Source organism: Tribolium castaneum, chromosome 10 (assembly GCF_031307605.1).
Source record: "Tribolium castaneum strain GA2 chromosome 10, icTriCast1.1, whole genome shotgun sequence".
NCBI classification, from domain to species: domain Eukaryota; kingdom Metazoa; phylum Arthropoda; class Insecta; order Coleoptera; family Tenebrionidae; genus Tribolium; species Tribolium castaneum.
Window position 1 is genome coordinate 6,938,762 of NC_087403.1, and position 18,577 is coordinate 6,957,338.

General features: G+C 37.2%; 4 protein-coding genes across 11 annotated transcripts; 3 read left to right on the forward strand and 1 right to left on the reverse strand.

The window, feature by feature from the left end:
- Window positions 1-2,318: 2,318 nt before the first annotated feature.
- LOC135267279 (uncharacterized) lies at window positions 2,319-4,050 on the forward strand. 3 transcript variants are annotated; one of them, XR_010335685.1, is made up of 5 exons: window positions 2,319-2,599; window positions 2,652-2,845; window positions 2,896-3,003; window positions 3,245-3,605; window positions 3,670-4,050. XR_010335685.1 is itself a non-coding variant. In XM_064359505.1 (5 exons), exons 3-5 carry the CDS (start codon window positions 2,789-2,791, stop codon window positions 4,031-4,033), a joined length of 1,131 nt encoding a protein of 376 aa, XP_064215575.1. In that variant the 5' UTR covers window positions 2,319-2,599; window positions 2,652-2,668; window positions 2,721-2,788; the 3' UTR covers window positions 4,034-4,050. The 3 variants fall into 3 exon arrangements, 2 of the variants coding, with proteins under 2 accessions (XP_064215575.1, XP_064215574.1); XM_064359505.1 differs by having other exon boundaries at window positions 2,652-2,668; window positions 2,721-2,845; window positions 2,896-3,605; XM_064359504.1 differs by having other exon boundaries at window positions 2,896-3,605.
- On the reverse strand, window positions 3,995-6,355 carry LOC135265240 (uncharacterized). Of its 3 annotated transcripts, XM_064359503.1 has the most exons (6): window positions 6,142-6,355; window positions 5,706-6,083; window positions 5,521-5,653; window positions 5,268-5,459; window positions 4,571-5,214; window positions 3,995-4,507 (listed from the first exon to the last, which is right to left on the reverse strand). In XM_064359503.1, the coding sequence occupies exons 2-6, from the start codon at window positions 6,043-6,045 to the stop codon at window positions 4,074-4,076; spliced, it is 1,743 nt and encodes a 580-aa protein (XP_064215573.1). In that variant the 5' UTR covers window positions 6,046-6,083; window positions 6,142-6,355; the 3' UTR covers window positions 3,995-4,073. The 3 variants fall into 3 exon arrangements, 1 of the variants encoding a protein (XP_064215573.1); XR_010335683.1 differs by having other exon boundaries at window positions 3,995-5,214; window positions 5,521-5,650; window positions 6,142-6,349; XR_010335684.1 differs by having other exon boundaries at window positions 3,995-5,214; window positions 5,521-5,650; window positions 5,894-6,083; window positions 6,142-6,342.
- Window positions 6,356-7,619: 1,264 nt separating this feature from the next.
- Window positions 7,620-11,248, forward strand: LOC655737 (facilitated trehalose transporter Tret1). 4 transcript variants are annotated; one of them, XM_008202445.3, is made up of 4 exons: window positions 7,620-7,827; window positions 8,986-9,279; window positions 9,695-9,808; window positions 9,890-11,248. In XM_008202445.3, the coding sequence occupies exons 1-4, from the start codon at window positions 7,723-7,725 to the stop codon at window positions 11,153-11,155; spliced, it is 1,779 nt and encodes a 592-aa protein (XP_008200667.1). In that variant the 5' UTR covers window positions 7,620-7,722; the 3' UTR covers window positions 11,156-11,248. The 4 variants fall into 4 exon arrangements, with proteins under 4 accessions (XP_008200667.1, XP_015836499.1, XP_967393.1 ...); XM_015981013.1 differs by lacking the exon at window positions 7,620-7,827 and adding an exon at window positions 8,396-8,419; XM_962300.4 differs by lacking the exons at window positions 7,620-7,827; window positions 8,986-9,279 and adding an exon at window positions 9,443-9,632.
- Window positions 11,249-12,379: 1,131 nt separating this feature from the next.
- Window positions 12,380-18,213, forward strand: Nup188 (Nucleoporin 188kDa). Its single transcript, XM_962391.5, has 12 exons — window positions 12,380-12,530; window positions 12,589-12,802; window positions 12,846-13,426; window positions 13,474-13,699; window positions 13,745-14,023; window positions 14,069-14,758; window positions 14,802-15,593; window positions 15,644-16,741; window positions 16,788-17,072; window positions 17,120-17,262; window positions 17,308-17,524; window positions 17,570-18,213. Exons 1-12 carry the CDS (start codon window positions 12,514-12,516, stop codon window positions 18,164-18,166), a joined length of 5,139 nt encoding a protein of 1,712 aa, XP_967484.2. The 5' UTR covers window positions 12,380-12,513; the 3' UTR covers window positions 18,167-18,213.
- The last annotated feature ends 364 nt before the right edge of the window (window positions 18,214-18,577 follow it).

The window sequence follows — 18,577 nt, forward strand, 5'->3', positions numbered from 1 at the left end:
TCTTATTTTATTCTCCTATAATACTGTCTGTTTTACTCTGAAAGAACAGCCAAAATAGGTTTTATTAAAAAATAATGAAACGGTTTTGCCCTTCTATGACACTAATGGATTATAGTAATACTTGGTAAACTTATCAAAATAGCATCAGTTTATCAGCAAAGCAAACAAAACGTCGTCATGCTTTCGACGTAATTGTTACGCACTTTGTTCCTAAAAATCAAGAGCATTAATTAATAAGACGTTTATTCAATTTTTTTACGTCCGTATTTGCACGAAATTGGTTACGTGCAATTTTATTAAAAACTCGCCGATTTTCTGATTACGTTATAACTTACAATCATGGTATGAGCAAAATAATTGTGTACCTGACTACATTGCTTTAAAAATCATAATAACAAATAAAAACATTTCAATGAGTATTTTTCCAATGGAAGGTTATTGGAACAGAGAACGTGCAACAAGTGCAAAGTGCGAAAGAAAAAGATAAATTCATTGTATAACACAAATTGCAATCAGATATTTTGGTAAACTGCAACTTTGTACCGCTTTGTTAATTTGTTAACGGTTAGGTATTAGCCACTTTCACATTCACCAAATTAAACGTAAATGGGCCGTACTCCCACGATGCAAAAATAAATATTGGTTAATTAATTGTTATTATTTACGCGGAAATGTTTAATTTTTAATCAAAAAGAATGGTAAAAAATTTCTGAAAAATCACGTATATTATTATGGAGCAAAATAACAGATCACCTCGTATATTAATATTAATAATAAGCAAAGCGTTTGACAAAATTATGATTTTGAAATTGTAATATTTGTAGGTATTTTATTTATAACATATTTTTGTGGACCTACTTTAACGTTAATTAATAAACTGCAACTTCAGCGTTTTATTTTTAGCACATTATAGGTACATATTTTGCAATGATCATTATTATTAACCAATTGGAGTTTAACGACCTTAATTTATTGAGTGCATTTTTGCACCAAAACTATAAAATGTAAATAATAAAATGAGAATGTAATCACAAAAACAATTACACAAGTTCTACTGTGAGAACAGTAGAACGGGGGAGTTTTGTGTCCGCCTATTTTGAAAAAAACTCATTCAACTCGAAACATTTATCATTGTTATCAATAGCACACTTGACATTTTTGTAAATCCTTGTTTGAAATATGCTATTGTTTTTAATCAACGGAATCGCATCCGTTTTGATGATGCAATAAAGAAATCGCAAAATACGAATGATAAATTTTCCAATAATCAAAGTAAAAAATCTTTGATATTTGCATGACGTCATCAACTCACACCCATCACATCGCTAAAACCAATTACTACACACTTTCAGCAAAATATTTTATGCAAAACATTTGGGGATTACATAATCCAGTAATTACGAATCATTTTGTAACTTGAAAAACCTCGATGCCAATTTTCAAAAAAACGTTGCATATTTTAGTTGATCTTTGAGCTAAAATTACGCTACGTCATGTCATATGAATTTATAAAAACGCTAAATTAAACTATACATTTCCTGTTTTGAAAGAAAAATAAAAAAGGGACTAAAGTACAACTCGACAAAAACTTATTTTTGTTGTTATTAACAGCTGCTGGTGATAGAACTGAAGCGTTACATTTCAACAATACTTGTTTCTTCTCAAATTATTAACTTCCTATGTTCTACAGGCGTAATACATAAGTACTTCGTTATGCAATAATAATAAAAAATATTTTTATTTAAGTAATTCTACTTAGTTACAAAACTTACTATTATTATATTCACATTGTGAGTGAATACGTTTAACCAGACATATCAGTCAAATAAGTCGAAAAAAAGTTCACAATGTATGAACTGTTGGCGGTTTGTTGTTTGTTGATGATAGAAGTTAGACTAGATGTGCTAAGTCGGTTTTTATGCAATATACTTAATATAATTTATAGTAAAGTGCCAACTATTTAGCGCAGTTAATTGCAAAAATGACCAGAAATGAAATGAGTAGGCTGTGGGGTTTCGTTGGGACTAAGGACTAGACTATATAGAGACTTTATAATCTAATAATAATAATAGCAGTCAACGGTCGGAACTAGTTGGCATATGCATATGCATGCATGCAAAATAAAGCAAAACGCGCTCTTTCACAATGCGTATAATAATCAAATAACATAACATGGGTCAAATAAACAATCACGAAAGAGGTGTGTCTTGACGTAGTCAAGACAACAAAATGCATGTTGGTTAAGTAATTTGTGCCAATCTTCGATTATTGTTAGTTAAGGCAAGGTTAAGGTGGTGGATACCCAAATTGTTATTTGACGTAAATATCAATAAAGAATCAATACGCGCTATCAGTCGTGACGTCACCTCCCCACTCTTATTACGGTAGGTCAGTTGCTCAAAGCTAAACAACCAGTCTTTTACATGTGGTGTAATACGTTTTTCGGTTTTTTGGTTGTGTTTGTGCGTTAATAACGTGTCAAATAGCTGCAGCGGGTGTAATTTGTGCCACTAGAGACTTTAATTTAATTTAGAAGTGACTTTTTGTGAAAATACGAACTTTATAAAAGAATACAGGGAACCACGTTGTCGGTGAGAAAGTGAGTAAGCTTTAATTATACTTTGAGAAACTATTATATTTATGCATTTTAGTGGCAGAAAAGCACATTGTTAAGTTTCACTTTATTGCGAAATTTTTTGGGGACGGTAATCGCTTTTTAGTTCGGGGAGAAAATGCTTTTACCAGCGGTCACGTCACCAAATTTAGGTTTGATGGCACAGTACAACCGATGAGAATTTCTGCAGAAGTTCTACCGAGCATGAAAAAGCTAAATTATACTGTGGAGGTTTGTATTTATTTAACTGTTAGACATTTCTTCTACAAAGTGTGTTTTAGATTTCATATGACCTAGAAGAAGGGGTTAAGACGGCACATTGTACCTGCCCAAGGGGCAACGTGGCTTGCCATCATATGGCTGCAGCATTATATTATGCTCATTATAATGTAAGTGCTACTGACATTGAGTGTCAGTGGAGTGCCCCATCAAAAACAACACCACAAACAGAAGTCATTAAGTTAGCTGATGTTTACAAGCCGAAATTATCAAACTATACGGCACTGTCTAGGTCCTCTACTGAGGACGAAATTATTCAGTTCCGTGCCGAAATAGGCGTCACGAATGTGGTGGGCTTCACTTGGCTCCTAAGACCAGAAGCAAGTGAAGAAGCCAGAAAAATTATTGCAGATATCGAAGAAATTCTACAAAGCTTAGAATACGTGCAGGCCATAGACAAACAAAAGTTTCTTTTGGAGAAGTGCAGAATAGATGAGGCACGCATTAAACTGGTTGAGGCGTGCACTCGGGGCCAACATGTTAACGAAAATTGGCATGTAGCAAGGAAACATCGTTTAACGGCCAGCAGGTTTGGCATGGTACTATCTGCTTGCAGTAGACGAAGATTCCCACCCTCTTTATTTAAAAATTTGGCGGAAGGCTATTCGCTTGACAGGGTTGCTGCTGTGCAGTGGGGTAAGACCCACGAGAAGACAGCGCTCAGAGAATTTGAAGAAGCGACGAATCTTAAAGTCCAAGAGACGGGATTTTGGTAGGTCGAAAATAATTAACACGTATAACTTAGATGAATAATGTAATATTACTTTTTTTTGTAGGTTGGAAGAATCAGGCTTTTTGGGAGCAAGTCCTGATGGATTAGTGGAAGAAGATGGGATTCTCGAAATTAAATGCCCATATAAATATAGGGACACTGACAGTTTGTCTGAAGCCCTGAAGGATAAAAAATATTTTTATTGGAGGGATGAAAATGAGGACATTAATCTTAACAGCAATCACAATTATTACCACCAAGTACAGGGGCAAATGCACATCACTGGTCGAAGTATCTGCTACTTTGTCGTGTGGACACCAAAGTGCACAGAGATATTTCAAATTGAAAAAGATCCGGGGTGGTCAGAAAATATCAATATTTTAAAAGAATTTTATCTTGACCAATATATTTCCTTTATTTCACAATAATAAACTGTATATAAATAGATGGTTTTTATTTTACATTATTTTAATCATCACAATCCTGAAACAATTCTGCTACCTCTTTAATTAATGGAAATTGGAGGTTTGTTAAAGCGGCAGTCGCTTTAAAAACAATATCTCCATAGTGGCACAAAGACTCTGGCAAAAAATTTAAAATATGATAACATTTTAATCGGCGTATTGCCCTTTCGACGTGTATTCTTGCACGTGCAATATTTTCGGTACACTTAACTTGCTCTGGTGTAAATTGGACATTTGATAAAAAAGGTGGAATATTCAAAGTGACCCCTGGTGGCAGAATATTTTGGATCAAAAATCCCTTATCGGCTAAAATCATATCTCCAGTTTTTAACATGTCGATTATTCCACAATTTAAAACAACTTTTTGATCAGAAGTTGATCCCACGTATAAATCACTTACAAATGTGATGACACCATTGGGTGCAACTCCAATTAGCCCTTTGAAAGTATTATGATGTTTGTAAGTACTATATGTTAATTTCTGTGTTGACATAGACTTACGTGATACCACAGTGAAAATTTCGGTACAATCTAGAACTGCTCTACAATTAGTAAAATTGCTAAAACATGTTGGCAAGCAAGATTTATTTTTTTCGCGCGAAGGCATTGTCGTCATAAACTGTTTATATAAAATTTCATATATTACATGGACAAATGTTAAAATAATATTAGAAACTGTGCTTTGGGCAACCCCAAAGCGTTGCGCCAAATCAAGTTGAGGGAAATTGAGTCGTAATTTTACTAGGGTTAAAAAGAGTTGGTCAATTCTAGTTAACTTTTGGACTGTCCATTTGTGGTAATATTTTATGTCCAACTTTTCGATTAAGTGAAACAATGCTTCGAAAATCTGGCTATTGGGAAGACCGGTATATAAAACAATGAGTTTGTCATTTCCTTGAACATTTTCATAGCAAAATCGTACTGTCAGATATTGTATTTTTGCTTTAAGTTCAGCATTTTCCTTTTTGAGAAAATACATTTCTGCTTCAAGAGCCGCATGTGACACCAAGGGTGCTTGCACACCCATAGATTCTAACGGAGCATCTTGAATTATATCTGCTGGTGCTGCAACTACGGCTGTAGACGTCGATGGCACTTCCTCTAAATTCATTGTCGATGGTACTGTTTCTTCCGGTATATCAACACTATTCAAATGATCAAATTGTAAATCAATTTAAAACTAGGATTCACTTTTTACCTTAATGATTCAGCGGAACTAGAACAAGAAGGGAGTCCTTGTTTTTTCATCTTTTTTTTTTCTGGAGATTCCACTTGAAAATAGGCTCTTTTTGCGATATTGTGCAAAAATAATTCAGGACCATTTTCCTTTCTTCCATCCCGAAAATGGCAGCTGCAAACGTAGGCTCCTGGTCCGGGTTCTACATCTCTTCTACATTTAACAATGAAACAAGCAATTAAAAATTAATATCAAAACATCTATTAAAAATTACCTCAACAATTTTTTCCATAGTGCTCGTTCTTTTCCCGACTTAGGAAAACTAAAAAAATGGCATTTATCGCGAGTACTATAGTGTTTGCAATCTGGAGCCCAACACATTCCCATAGTTGTGATGTAAAAACCTACTACACATGAACTATCAAAGTATCGCAACAAAATATTATTCACAAATCATACCTAATGATGTACCACAAAAATGAGATAATGTCTTGGAAAAACAGAATTTTAAAAATTCAAGAACACGAAGATATGGAGAACGATCGGAAAAAACACGATAACAAAAGACACTCACGAAAGAAGCACAGAACTCACAACCCGTACTACTTTCAACCATGTATGTGCCTGAACCCTCTACCCTCGTATACCTGCTATTCATCCCTCGTGATGGGGGAGGGGGACAGAAAACAACCCGTTTATTGGGGTTGCGCCGGTTGCACCCCATGAATTCGTCATTCAGAAGAAATCCAATGTCATTAGTGTGGCAAACCATTTTTCCCTCAGTTTTAAAAGGCCACATAATAATTTACATCAATATGATGTCCAAATTAAGAAAAACTGAATTTTGAAGTTTGAAAAAAGTTAGGTTAGAAAAGGATTTATGTGTTCAACTTACAGAAATATTAGCTCAGTTGCTAAAATCTTTAAGAAACGACATTGCATTTTTCATAGCTATCATTTCTCTGTAAAAGTAATGTTCCTACACTTCTAGCATTAAAGAAATACGAAAAACTTTTAAATGCCCATAAGAAAAGCATTGAAAATGGCGATTGTTTAGCTTTAAGGTGCTGACCTACCTCAAATGTCTACGTCACACTGATAGCGCGTATTGGTTTAAGTTTAACTCGTTATTTATTCAAGTCACGGGACAATCAAGTTGGCTACGTGACGTCGGGAGGCTCGATCACCAGGCGCTCGCTGATTGGCTGGCGGGACACACCTCCGGCTCCGGTAAATTCCGCGTACGTGTGACGTCGCGTCGCCGTCACTTGCCCGCATTTGAAGTTGCACAAGAAAAACACATAATTTACTAAAGTTTCAGGTTTCGTAATACTACACAAACTCGCAAAATGATTTAGTTTCTAGGTGCATTTTTTCGAAAGGAAATCACTTCAGCCATTAAAAACCAGAGATTTATTTCTCGAAGGTCGTTCGGTTTTTTCACACGACTGAGAACATAAGTACATGTACTACATTCTTGACGGGGTTAATTGATTCGTACTTATAAATGTGGCATATTTGCGAATCAAATTACAAAAAGATTAATAATCTAAACACCGATTTCTTATCTATACATATTGATCCTAAAGATAAAATTATTGATCGGTGTAGATATAAATAACCGAGTGTTGTATGAATCTTTTTCAGTCTTTTCATCATTTGTTTACGCACATAATTTAAGTGATATTAGTTACTTACTCATTCTTGTGCATAATTGTCGCGGAATCATTAAATGGATGAAACGTATGTATTATAGGTATTGAATAATAAAACGTTTGTATGTACATGGAAAATTTGCACGGAAAATTTTCAACATTAGATAGATATTTTTTCTAAGATTACATTTAAATTCGAGCTGTACATGCCGCGACAAGAACTTAATAGTTCTTGATCAATACAACGGTGGCAATGGAAAATTCCACTAGGGATCGACTAAATCTGTTAATAATATTTCAAGAAGAAGCGTTTATTTAAATACTTAAAAAGGCATTAATTTAAGGAAAAAAACTATAAAATATATGCATCTTACTTTAAACAAACTTTAAATAATTTGATTTTTAAACCCAAATAAATAATTGACAAGATTTTTCTCGAATATTCTGTTCATTCAGGTAGGAAGATGTACGTGTGCAACCTCACGTGCTTTTTTACTCTGTCAGACACTTTTTAAAATAACTAACGTTTAATTTTTGCTTTTAGTTTAATTTTTAACAAAGGGCGAATTTATGACTGTTTTAACTTTTTTTATATATTTTTTGTCTATGATATTTTTTAGCAATTTGCTAAAGAAGTGAAAAAGTGTCAAGACGCGCGCTTGTCTTGCCCCCACTTCAGTTACCTATACTCTCTATATATATATATAATGTATTTGATTCGATGCACCAAGCATCAAGCAAGCGGGTTTACTTAAATATATAAGAAACGTCTGAAATTTCGCGGGTCGTTTTTCGATTTTTTTACTGAAAATAAAGTGAAAATGCCAAAAGACATTGTGTCATGCCGGAGTCCTTATTCCAGGGATTTAACGCTCCCAGACCTGGACCCACCCCCGCACTTCTGGACCCGAATGAAGCAAAGATGGGTAAGTTTTAATTTTTAATTGTTGTCCACTTGGGTATTTTGCGCGTTCACCTAGCGGTGAGTTTGTACAATTATTGGAGTGCATAAAAAGCCGTCAAACAACAATTTATGAATTAAACTATAAATAATTTGGGCAAAATTTTTTGCCAAATTATTTACTATATAAAACCGCAATCGGTGAACGTCGAAAGTTTAAAAATCAACAAAGTGGAGCGGTGTATGTTCCTGTACGTGCGTTCTGGAATATTCTTTGGTCGATTCGAATTCGCGCCTTCAAACACTTGGTTTGAAACTCCGAAAATAAATTCAATGCCTTCGCCTTAACCGTGAAACTATAATTATCGGTAAAACAATCGCTGGAATTTTTAAGAGCCTAGGTTAAGTTCACTGCTTACACTTTACAACTTATTTGGAAAAATTTCATTTACCACCTTTTTGCGGAGACGGTTCTGCGCGAATGTAATGCAATTTTGTAAAGCTGGTAAATAATGGGCACCCCCTACCAAAATAATCGGGCCCGCCCATGCACTTATTGTTATATAGGTACATAATTTAAACTCAAATTAGCATCCTTTTATTTTTCAATGTCTCCGGTAAGTTAAAGTAATTATGTCGGATCGAGGCTTTTAATCAGTTTTATGTAACATTCAAAATTGCAACAATTTTTTATTGTTATGGCAAAAGGTGAAGGTGCGACTAATTACAATAATTAATCATAATATTGTGATTGTGAAAAAGTTTTTAATAAATTATTCAAGAATGAAAAGCTATTTGTTTAATTTAATTTTTTATTGTTTGGAGTGATGACATTAATCTCTTTAGGCGATTTGATTGATGTGCGGTGCCAACAAATTCAAACAAGTAGCGTAACAAATAACAAAATTGCGTCACTTCCGGAGATAGGCAACCAAGAATTATGTGAATTTTGGCGGGATTGTAATAAATTCAAACACAAATGTAGAAAATTTGGTTGTGATTTTGTTGGTACAACAAATTTTTTTTAATCACAGAATGCGGCTGATTACGTATTTTTCATTGTTTGGAATTTTGTTATGATCCTTGATCCGTTCTGGATTCGACACGTTAGAACCGAGCATAATGACCATAGGTTATAGGTCAAATGTTATCAAAAAAGTGAAATTTTATATTTGCTTTACAGAACGGTGGTCATCAGTTGCTTCCAACGACAGACAGCCCAACTATCTCTGCCTGTACGACTTCCACAAATTTGTCGAATTTGGAATTCCAGTCCAGTTCGACTCTCAATCAACAAATTTACTACGGGAACAACTTAAGAAGAGCGGTACCTGAAATCGAACCCCTTCAACCTCACAAGAATAATCTCGACATGACAATAAATGCAACGCAACAAGATTTCGAATATTCCAATGAGTCTCTCTCTAGATCAAAAAATGACAAGTCCTCGATCACCACCAGGGCGCTGTTTCGCCAAGTAAGTGTTTTAAAATTTCTTGTGTCACTGACTGTTAATTAACTGCTCGTACCCGATTTTCGAGCCTATTATGACGCATTATGATTTAAATTCAATTAATTGAAATCGATTACGCATCAAAACGTTCGACAAAGACTAATTTTTATTGTTTTCGTCGGAGGGGGTTAATATGCATGCACATATAAATCCAACTCTGTCAATACTATTATTAAGTTTGTTCAAGTGCTACAATTGGGTTCGTCTCGATTGTATCGACTGTTTTATTCACAATGAAAGTTTTAATACGTGCAGATACACACGTGACATTTACGATTCCAGAGTCAGAACCGAAAGCTAAATGTACTTACTCACAGGTTTTTGACTTAAACTTGAGACATATTTGGTAAATTATAATTAAATCGTGTTTTTATTCCAGGTTGTAGCAGCAGTTGCCGTCTCATGGGTGTCCATGGTGATTGGGTATGTCTCTGGTTATACTTCACCAGCTGGCATTTCCTTAAAGGCAGATCTCCAAATAACAGACTTACAGGTGGGTTGCAAAAAAATATATATTTAACTACATATTGCGATAATTTTGAAGCACTTTATATAATATTTTTTCTTGTTTCAGTTTTCGTGGATCTCAGGCCTCATGCCATTAGCCGCCCTTCTTGGAGGGTTGTTAGGAGGGCCCTTAATTGAGGGTTTAGGAAGAAAATGGACTCTTTTGTTGACCAACGTTCTCTTCTTAGTTAGTTGGATAATAAATTATTTCGCTCAAGAATACTGGTACTTGTACATCAGTCGCAGCATCTCCGGCTGTGGCGTAGGGATAGCTTCTTTGACCCTTCCGGTTTACTTGGGAGAGACACTGCAGCCAGAAGTACGTGGCACTTTAGGCTTGTTGCCCACAGCTTTCGGAAACATTGGGATTTTGTTATGTTTTTCAATGGGAATTGTCTCGGAATGGAAAGGAATCGCGGGAATTGGGGCCTTGCTAGCTGTGCCTTTCCTCTTCGTGATATGGTTTATACCGGAAACGCCCAGATGGTACATTTCGAAGAACAAAACCGACCAGTCACGCCGGGCACTGGAATGGTTGCGAGACAAGAACAACCAAGACACCCTTGAGAAGGAGTTCGAAGAGTTGCTGAAATCTCAAAAAATTGCCGACGAAAAGGCCGACAAGCTTAAAGATTTGTACAGTCGGCCTTACGTAAAATCTCTACTGATTGTGCTTGGATTGATGTTTTTCCAACAGTTCAGCGGAATCAACGCTGTTATCTTCTACACGACTCAAATTTTTGAAGATACCGGTTCGGACATTGACTCCAGCGTTCAGACCATAATTGTTGGCGCTGTTAATTTCGCCTCTACGTTCATTGCAACTATTCTGATCGACAGACTGGGGCGAAAAGTTCTCCTGTACATTTCAAGTGTTGCCATGATCATAACTTTAGCAGCACTGGGGGCCTACTTCTATTTAATGACCGTGCCAGATATTGACATTGCGCCGTACAGCTGGATGCCACTTGCCAGTTTTGTCGTTTATGTGTTGGGATTTTCTTTCGGCTTTGGGCCAATTCCCTGGCTGATGATGGGCGAAATTTTGCCGGCGAAAATTCGAGGACCTGCAGCCTCCATAGCCACAGGGTTTAACTGGACTTGCACTTTCGTCGTAACAACGACATTTCCGATATTCAAAGACATTATTGGGGCGCACGGCACTTTCTGGCTGTTTTGCGCAGTGTGTGTATTAGGACTTGTTTTTACAATCTTCTGGGTGCCAGAAACGAAGGGACAGAGTTTAGAGGACATTGAAAGAAAATTAGCGGGTGAAAAAGTGCGAAGAATGAGTTCCGTAGCGAACATGAAGCCATTGCAATCTACATTTTAGATTAAATGACTGATTTTTTTATTTAGACGTAAGATTTGTAGATCTGTATATACATTAAATTATTTTTATATGTAAATAAATTATTATGTTTTATATTTCTCAATTTTTTTCCCTAACATCAACGCACTTCAAGGATGACGATGACGAAAGTTTGAAAACAAAAGTTACAAGTATAAATCGACTGTTATTGCCATAACAGTGTTGCAATGAGATTCCACAATAATAACTATTAATCAGTAATCACTAATCACATATAATACATTAGACTGCTTTAATGTGTATTAGAACAAGTGTTCTCCACGTTTTTAACATTGTTGTAATAAATTGAAAAAAATAAATATATATAAGTACGTAAATTTTCATTTCCGCTCTTTTTGCAACAAAAAATTACTTATATTATGTTTTGGCCGTTTTGGGGTGGTTACAGATCACAGAATACCGCCTTAATTTATTTGCTCACGAGTTTATTATCAATAACTACTATTACTCCGTTTTAATCTAGTGTAAACTGACTTATATCTGGAATTTGTAAGTAAAAAGGAATCATTAACGATGATTGTCACTTTATTTATACGTGTTTATATGGCATCAGAAGCCAATGTAAATACGTTGTTTTCCTTTAGATTCTTAAGTAGAGCTCGAATTTGTATATAGGCTGTTCCATTAAAAAAAACATAAGTTAGTATTGTAGGATTTCGAAAATGTCCTGTATATTTAAAACTAATTTTAGGTGGGGGAGAGTGGTTTGTATCTACAGCTTAAGAAAAAAATTTTTTTTCTAACATTTAAAGGTGAATAATGGAGTTTACTTACTCGTTGGGACACCCGGTATACCTACTTTAAATGAGTTTGCACTAGTTTATCATTTATCAATAAACGGTCTACTCCAATTATAAATTCAAGGAATAGCATGTCCTGTTTGAGCATCAAAATATCGTCAGAATTATCAGCCTTATCTTTAACTTCCGTTTTCATTTTCACTTTTATTAAGTTTTTTTAATTCGTAAATATTATATAGTTTATTAATTATTTATTATACAATGTGAAAATTACGTAAAAAATAAATTCAACAACTCTATTAGTATTTGCGCTAAAAAAATTAAAAAGCATGTGGTAGGGCATCCGAGGAACGAATACTTATTTTTTTTTCATTAATTTTTAAATAAATTCCAATGGCAATGGCTTTATTTGTTGATATTGGGTCCAAGCTCGCAACAATTTTCTGGTCGACTGTAATTTCTACGGTTGCTGTCTTCACAGTTATTTTGTTTAAAAGTGGCGGTCTATATCTACATAACCTGCAAACTTTTGCTTGTGCTTGTGTGTGTATTTGTAATGTTAATTTCCCAATTAAAAAAATGTCTTCTTCCACCCCGTAAGTCTATTAGCCGGCTTAGCAAAATCCAATTTTAAAACCGCGTGTTTATTTCAAGTTTTTGGAGAAAAATCCACCAAACAATATCGGGCCATAGCCAAAACATTACTGAAGACATAGTCGCGGAAATTTTAAAACTCTCGAAAACAGAATTACTTGAAGGCCTCTTGAGCTATCGACCGTACACAAAAAAGGGTTATCATGACTGGGTTGCGGTCTCGGACGTTAGCATTTGCATGAAAGAATTCGTTCATGATATAAGCCAAGTTCTTGTAAGTGCCAGACAGTCAAGTTCTTTGATTAGCATTTTTTTAGAATCTGGACACAATAACGGCTTATCCGGTCATGTGCAATTACCTGATGTTTGAGTATTATGGAAAAATTAAGGAGTTTTGGCAAATAACTAGAATGGGTTCAACCTTACATTTGAAAGAGAGTATTTGGAATTTTTACACGGCTGAAAGGATGTTTTTGCTGAAGACGTGGAGACACATATTTGAGTGTGTCAATAAGGATTATGAGTTTGCTGAGCAGTACAAGGATTTTCTAAAAACGATCAAAATCGAGGAATTGCAAAATAACTTGATTACGCAGTTTGAGGAGCTCCTTAACGAGGTCACGTCTAATAATTTTGATGAGAGGAGTCCGTACAATGAAAACTGGCTGTGTCGGAACATCAGGGAACAAATAGAAATTCTCCTGATTCTCATCCTAACAGCCACCCATAAACCCCTGGCAACTGCAAAACTCTCTCATTTGATTAAGTTATTCACTCAGAATAATTTCGGCACCCAGCCGGCATTTTTCGACATCCGGACGTACGCAAAACCGCAAGACTTGGACCAGTTAATGTTTGCCGAAGTCGGGTGTTACTTTGCCATTTTGGACAATTATTGGTTGGTAGAACTGCTCCAAAATGCTTAAAACAGCCAAACATTTTCAGGGATAAGGAAATTCCAGATTTTTGGAAACAAGACTCAACAAGCGAGTTGGACAAGTCGCTGCTTAACTTACACCTCAACCCAGGGCACATTATAATAATGCTGGCCTGGTTAACTCTGAAATTTAAATCGCTAAATCGTGACCAAGACGCCGAAAAAATACTAGAGCTGTTCAAAAGACAGCCGTTTATTTTGTGGCACAAAATCCTCTCAGATAGTATGTTTAAGGTAATATCGCATGGTTTGTTTCCCGGTTCTGAAACCAATTTCCAGAACTGTACGGTTGGAGAAGTCGTTTTGCGAGCAACGCATAAAATGCTCGACGAGCTTTGTTTGATGTTCGACGACCGAAAAATTCTCTACGAGGACGGCGGCGTGATTAAAATCCTTGCCGAGTTTTTGAAACAACCAGACTTGGCCGAAATTTGTTTGCAAACGCGAAATGGTTTAGACTGCATGACGGAAATCGCGATTGAGTCATTTCCTCACGATTTTTATTCGTTCACCACCATTGCACAATCGCTGCTAGGCCTGCGTGACCAATACAAACAAGTAATTATAAATTTTCGTTATCACAATGTGACTTATTTTCCCTAGACCATGCAATTGTTGAATAATTTCCCGTCGTTTTTGTCCGAAATGACCTGGACCATTCCAAAGGAACAAATCTCGGTTTTGCGCAAAAACCAGCCGGCGTTTCCCGACAGCGACCTGATAGTCTTCCCGCCGAAAACGGTGGTGCGGTCGTACCGAATTTTCGGAAAAAACCTGATACAGTACAAGGGGAAGTACAGCTACTTCTTCCACCTCGAGTATTTGGTCACAACGCTGATAAACAACGGGCTGTGCCACCGCAAGTTTGACGAGGCTTTGGTCCAGAAGGTCATTGCCGGGTATGGCGTTGTGATCCAAGCTATTAGGTATTGCGTGGACATGGACTTGAGAACAGTGGGGCTTGAGAGAATTATTCTGAAATTAAACAAACTCCTAGTGCATTTGGACGGCCCTTTGCTGCACTTTGAGTTGGTCAAACTTTACTTCGACTTGCAAAATGCGCTAATGCTGTACCGACAAAGCAGCTTCTTCAAGATCTGCTCCGAAATCGTATGGAAAATATTTTTCCCGAAGCTCAAACCGGAATATTTGACCCAAGACGTTAAAATTTTGCTGCTGAATCAGTACGTGTTTGAGGACCGAATTTTCATGCAATTGTTCCAAAAAGAGGAGTTTAAGGAAGATCACACTCTCCTTCTTACCTACATCAAGATTCTAAGCAACATTATTAAGGTAATACTGTGAGATTAATTGTTTGAGTCACAACGGTTTTTAGGTGAAATTCCAATTCAAGAATTTCCAACTCTCGGGCGTTGTTTATTTATTTAATTACGTCTTTTTGCAACACCAAACTTGGGTCTATAAGGACGAGAATCAAAAGACGCAAATCACACTCGAGTGCCTTAAAATTTTTCATTACGTTTTGCAAAAACAGGTCGAGGATTTGACCGACATTGAGCTGAAAATCTTCCAGTTGTGCAATCACGCTTTTTTGCACAACGTCTACGTAATCGACTCGTTCCTGCGCTTGTTTGTTAAGGAGAGATATTATTTGATTTACGCAATGGAACGGGAATCGAATTGGCATCAGGGCCCGTCTTTAGACACCTTACAATGTATCAGGATGCAGTTAGCTCTTCTCCTGTTAATTATGAATCGGAAAAAAGCAATTGGTGATTGTTGCTTCAGTGAGAGACTGCCCTTCGTCGTAAAACCAGTAGCTTCGTATTTTACCAACGCGTATAGCCCGCTTATTGCCGAGCTGTCCTGCCGTTTTTTGGAAAAATTATCACAAGATCCGTTTGTTCCCTTACTTGCGTTACTTGAGCTGGACCATTATCAAGTCCAGTCGCTGTTTTTGGAACGGTTAAGGGACCCTCTGGAGGAGGAAAACGTGAAAATGGCAATCATCGACCTAATTAACACGTGTATTTCAAGCCAGGACGGCATGACTGCGGCCTTCTTCAACTTGAAGTGTTTCATGTACTGGGACGGGGCCGAGAACGATGTTATTAACGGCGACAGCGTGAGCGACTTTATGGTCGATTACTTGCAAAATATTAAAAAGGTTGGCATGTTTATTAAATTTTCCCGAATGATTTGTTTTTTTTTTATTAGTCGCACGAATATTTCAAAAATCCGCTCCAGCTCGGAATCCTCCGACTCCTCTTCAACTTGTGGCTAAACCACCGGGAAAATTTAATCGAAAACATCGCAAGCTTGAAGGATTTCTGGCCCGTGATGGCGGACCCGTTTTTCTGCGACTATAAGCAAGACATTGAAATTTACACAATCATCCTCCGCATAATTAACTTGGAAATCGGGGCTAACATAGACAAGGTGGACGAAAAACTCGTAAAAACCATCGATAAGTTTTTGAAGGACAAGAAACGCATTGCACAGTGGAACAAATTCGTGCTTGCGTCCTCTCAAAGCAGTGCGAAAAACAAGCTGGACTTGCTCAGTGCCTGGATGGAGTTTTTGGTTTTGACGAAGAAAGTTATACCTGATAGTTTCGAGAACGACGTTAAGTTCGCCCTCGTTGCCTGTTGTCTGGACGGCTTGCACCCTCCTGAAGGCGGGTTCAGTAACATCGAAACGATTTATCTGTGGTCACAGCTGTACTTGCTGTTAATAAGTACGTGGTCAGTCTACGAGAAAAAGGAGCAAGTGGTTTTGGGGAAGCTACAAACGTTCCTGCACGCGCTTAACACGTATTATAAATATCTGACTCCGAAAATCAAGGAGAATATTTTATGTGCGGTGAATCGGACTATCCTCGATCTGCAGGAGTACTTCAGTGTTAATACAGCGCAGTTGTTGACATTTTTGTACTCCGTTGGGCCGCTGATTGACGCGGAATATTACTACCTGGTGTCCGAAGCGTTCGAGACTGAGGACGATGCGGAAAAAGTGCGGCGACTTAAGCCGTGGTTGATTATTGTTTTTATCGGAAACTCGATAATGGCGCTCGATCGCTGCGAGGAAATTGGGTTGTGGTTCTACTACGAGCAGTTTTTGCAACGGGTGATGGACTCTGTGGGGTCAATGATGGAACATAGCGCCACTTTGCCGTTTGCAAAGCTAGCTATTGACTTTCTTATCACTTATGCGGAGTCTCCGTTCGTTAAGGACTTCCTAAAGGAGGATCTGTTCAGTTTCTACTTTAAAGTGCGACCGCCACCGCTCACAATAAGTGTGGGGGAGGCAATTCTAGTAAGTCGTCAGCGCCTGATTCTAGGATTTTAATTTCGGGTTTCAGTCGGGACTTCCGGTCAATTTGAAGGAGTGGTGGTTTATTTTAATCACTTTGATAAAGCTGAACCGTATTTTGATACAACAGATCGGCGATGCAATGCTAAGGACGTGCTTCACGTTCATCACACAACACGACTTGTTGCTCAAGGAAATTGTTTCTTTGACCAAATACACCGTTGATATGTCGGCCTTGACTCTCGTTTGTGAAACTTTGAAACTTATTCTGGTTGTTCTGACACAAATGCCACATTGGCGAGTCGACTCGCCGTACTCTTACAACTTAATAATGGTAAGTGTGAGAAAAAGACATATTTCAGATACTAAGTGGGGTTTTAGGAGGGTATAAAAACGACAATACACGCCTGCGTTTTGTCAATCCTGGGGTACAAAAAAATTAATTTTTATGACATCATCAACGGAAAAAATCTGAACATTATTGACGTCACCCCAACCGACTTACTAGTCTCAGTGTTGAATAAGTAAGTTCGCTTACTGTTTATTGGTGAAGTCAAGTCAATTTTCAGACTAACAGAAATTACGTACTGGGGCTGCAGCTGTTTGAAGAAAACCAAGACCGACTTAGTAACCCAGCTAAACGCCCACTACGAGACTGAAAACCTCGCATTATTATTGGTCGAAAACGACTTTAGTGTTCCCCGATTTGAGTTGCCGATCACTCCGAGACTGACGTACGGGTCTCTATTGTGCCTGGCTGACTATTTGTGCAAAACCCTCAATCAGGTTTGGGGAGCATTTAGTTATTGCTGTCATGACTGAATTTTTTAGTTGTCTCCTGCAACTCCTTCGAGAATTTCGAGAAGTCGTCAAGTGTCTCTAACCGATCTTAACAATCAAATGAAAGTCAAGAGTTTGGGGAAAATTTTCGAGCATTGCACCGCAACGTATGAGGAATTTATAGGTTTTATGGTCTACATCCAAAAAAGCGACGATCTTCCGAATGAAAAGTTCAGTTCGTTTTTGCACTACGACATGACGGAATTTTCCGGGACGACTTCGGCGGTTTCCCAGTTGGATTATCATTTGGTTAAGAACGCGCTAGAGGCGTTGATGAGTTTCCTGGCTGGGGAAATCTTCTTCGCAATTCGGAATCTCCGAGGCGAAGCTGTATTTGCATACAGGAGGGAGTTGAGTTCGGAAATACAGTTCTTCTACGAGTTTGTCCGAAAGCGGACTAGTGAACAATACAGTGCGATGGTGGCAACACCTCGATCAACGTCCTCCATCGCACAGACTGAGCCCGACCTTATCAAAAGATACATCATCACCAAAGTCATGGATAACGATACCAGCGATATTGTTGATAATAATTTTGTACTTGTTATTTCTCAGTGGTTAATCAAATTCTGCCACTTGTCAAATTAAATTGTATTTCGTGTATCAGGTTTCAAATAAAAAATATTTTATAAAAATACATTTATTTCACCACAGACTCAACAATTTTACGGAAGTAACACAAAGGCGTAGCTGTGTTGAGCTCCGCCCATTTCAACTAATTCGAAACATATTTTCGTTACCAATTTTGTCGCAGCATCAGGGGCGTGGCAGCTAGATATCACATCTAAACGTTTTTTCGTTACCACACTGTATGCACTACTGATTACATTTTACTTTTTGAAATTTTTGCCCATTTCTTCATCTAAATAAGTCTGAACATATTTTCGTTACCACTACGATTTTAAAATAATTTTGTCGCAGCAATAGGGGCGTGTCCGCTAGATATCACGTCTAAACGTTTTTTCGTTACCACACTGTTATGCACTACTGATTACATTT

Coding starts and splice junctions, on each gene's coding strand:
- Nup188 (XM_962391.5), top strand. Junction 14,759..14,801: donor TTCTAAGCAACATTATTAAG/GTAATACTGTGA, acceptor AACGGTTTTTAG/GTGAAATTCCAATTCAAGAA. Junction 17,263..17,307: donor CTAGTCTCAGTGTTGAATAA/GTAAGTTCGCTT, acceptor GTCAATTTTCAG/ACTAACAGAAATTACGTACT.
- LOC135265240 (XM_064359503.1), bottom strand. CDS start 6,045: ATGTGGCCTTTTAAAACTGAGGGAAAAATGGTTTGCCACACTAATGAC. Junction 5,460..5,520: donor CTATGGAAAAAATTGTTGAG/GTAATTTTTAAT, acceptor TGTTAAATGTAG/AAGAGATGTAGAACCCGGAC. Junction 5,215..5,267: donor AGTTCCGCTGAATCATTAAG/GTAAAAAGTGAA, acceptor TCATTTGAATAG/TGTTGATATACCGGAAGAAA.
- LOC655737 (XM_008202445.3), top strand. CDS start 7,723: ATGCCAAAAGACATTGTGTCATGCCGGAGTCCTTATTCCAGGGATTTA. Junction 7,828..8,985: donor CCCGAATGAAGCAAAGATGG/GTAAGTTTTAAT, acceptor TTTGCTTTACAG/AACGGTGGTCATCAGTTGCT. Junction 9,280..9,694: donor CCAGGGCGCTGTTTCGCCAA/GTAAGTGTTTTA, acceptor TTTTTATTCCAG/GTTGTAGCAGCAGTTGCCGT.
- LOC135267279 (XM_064359504.1), top strand. Junction 2,846..2,895: donor AGCTAAATTATACTGTGGAG/GTTTGTATTTAT, acceptor AGTGTGTTTTAG/ATTTCATATGACCTAGAAGA. Junction 3,606..3,669: donor GTCCAAGAGACGGGATTTTG/GTAGGTCGAAAA, acceptor TTTTTTTTGTAG/GTTGGAAGAATCAGGCTTTT.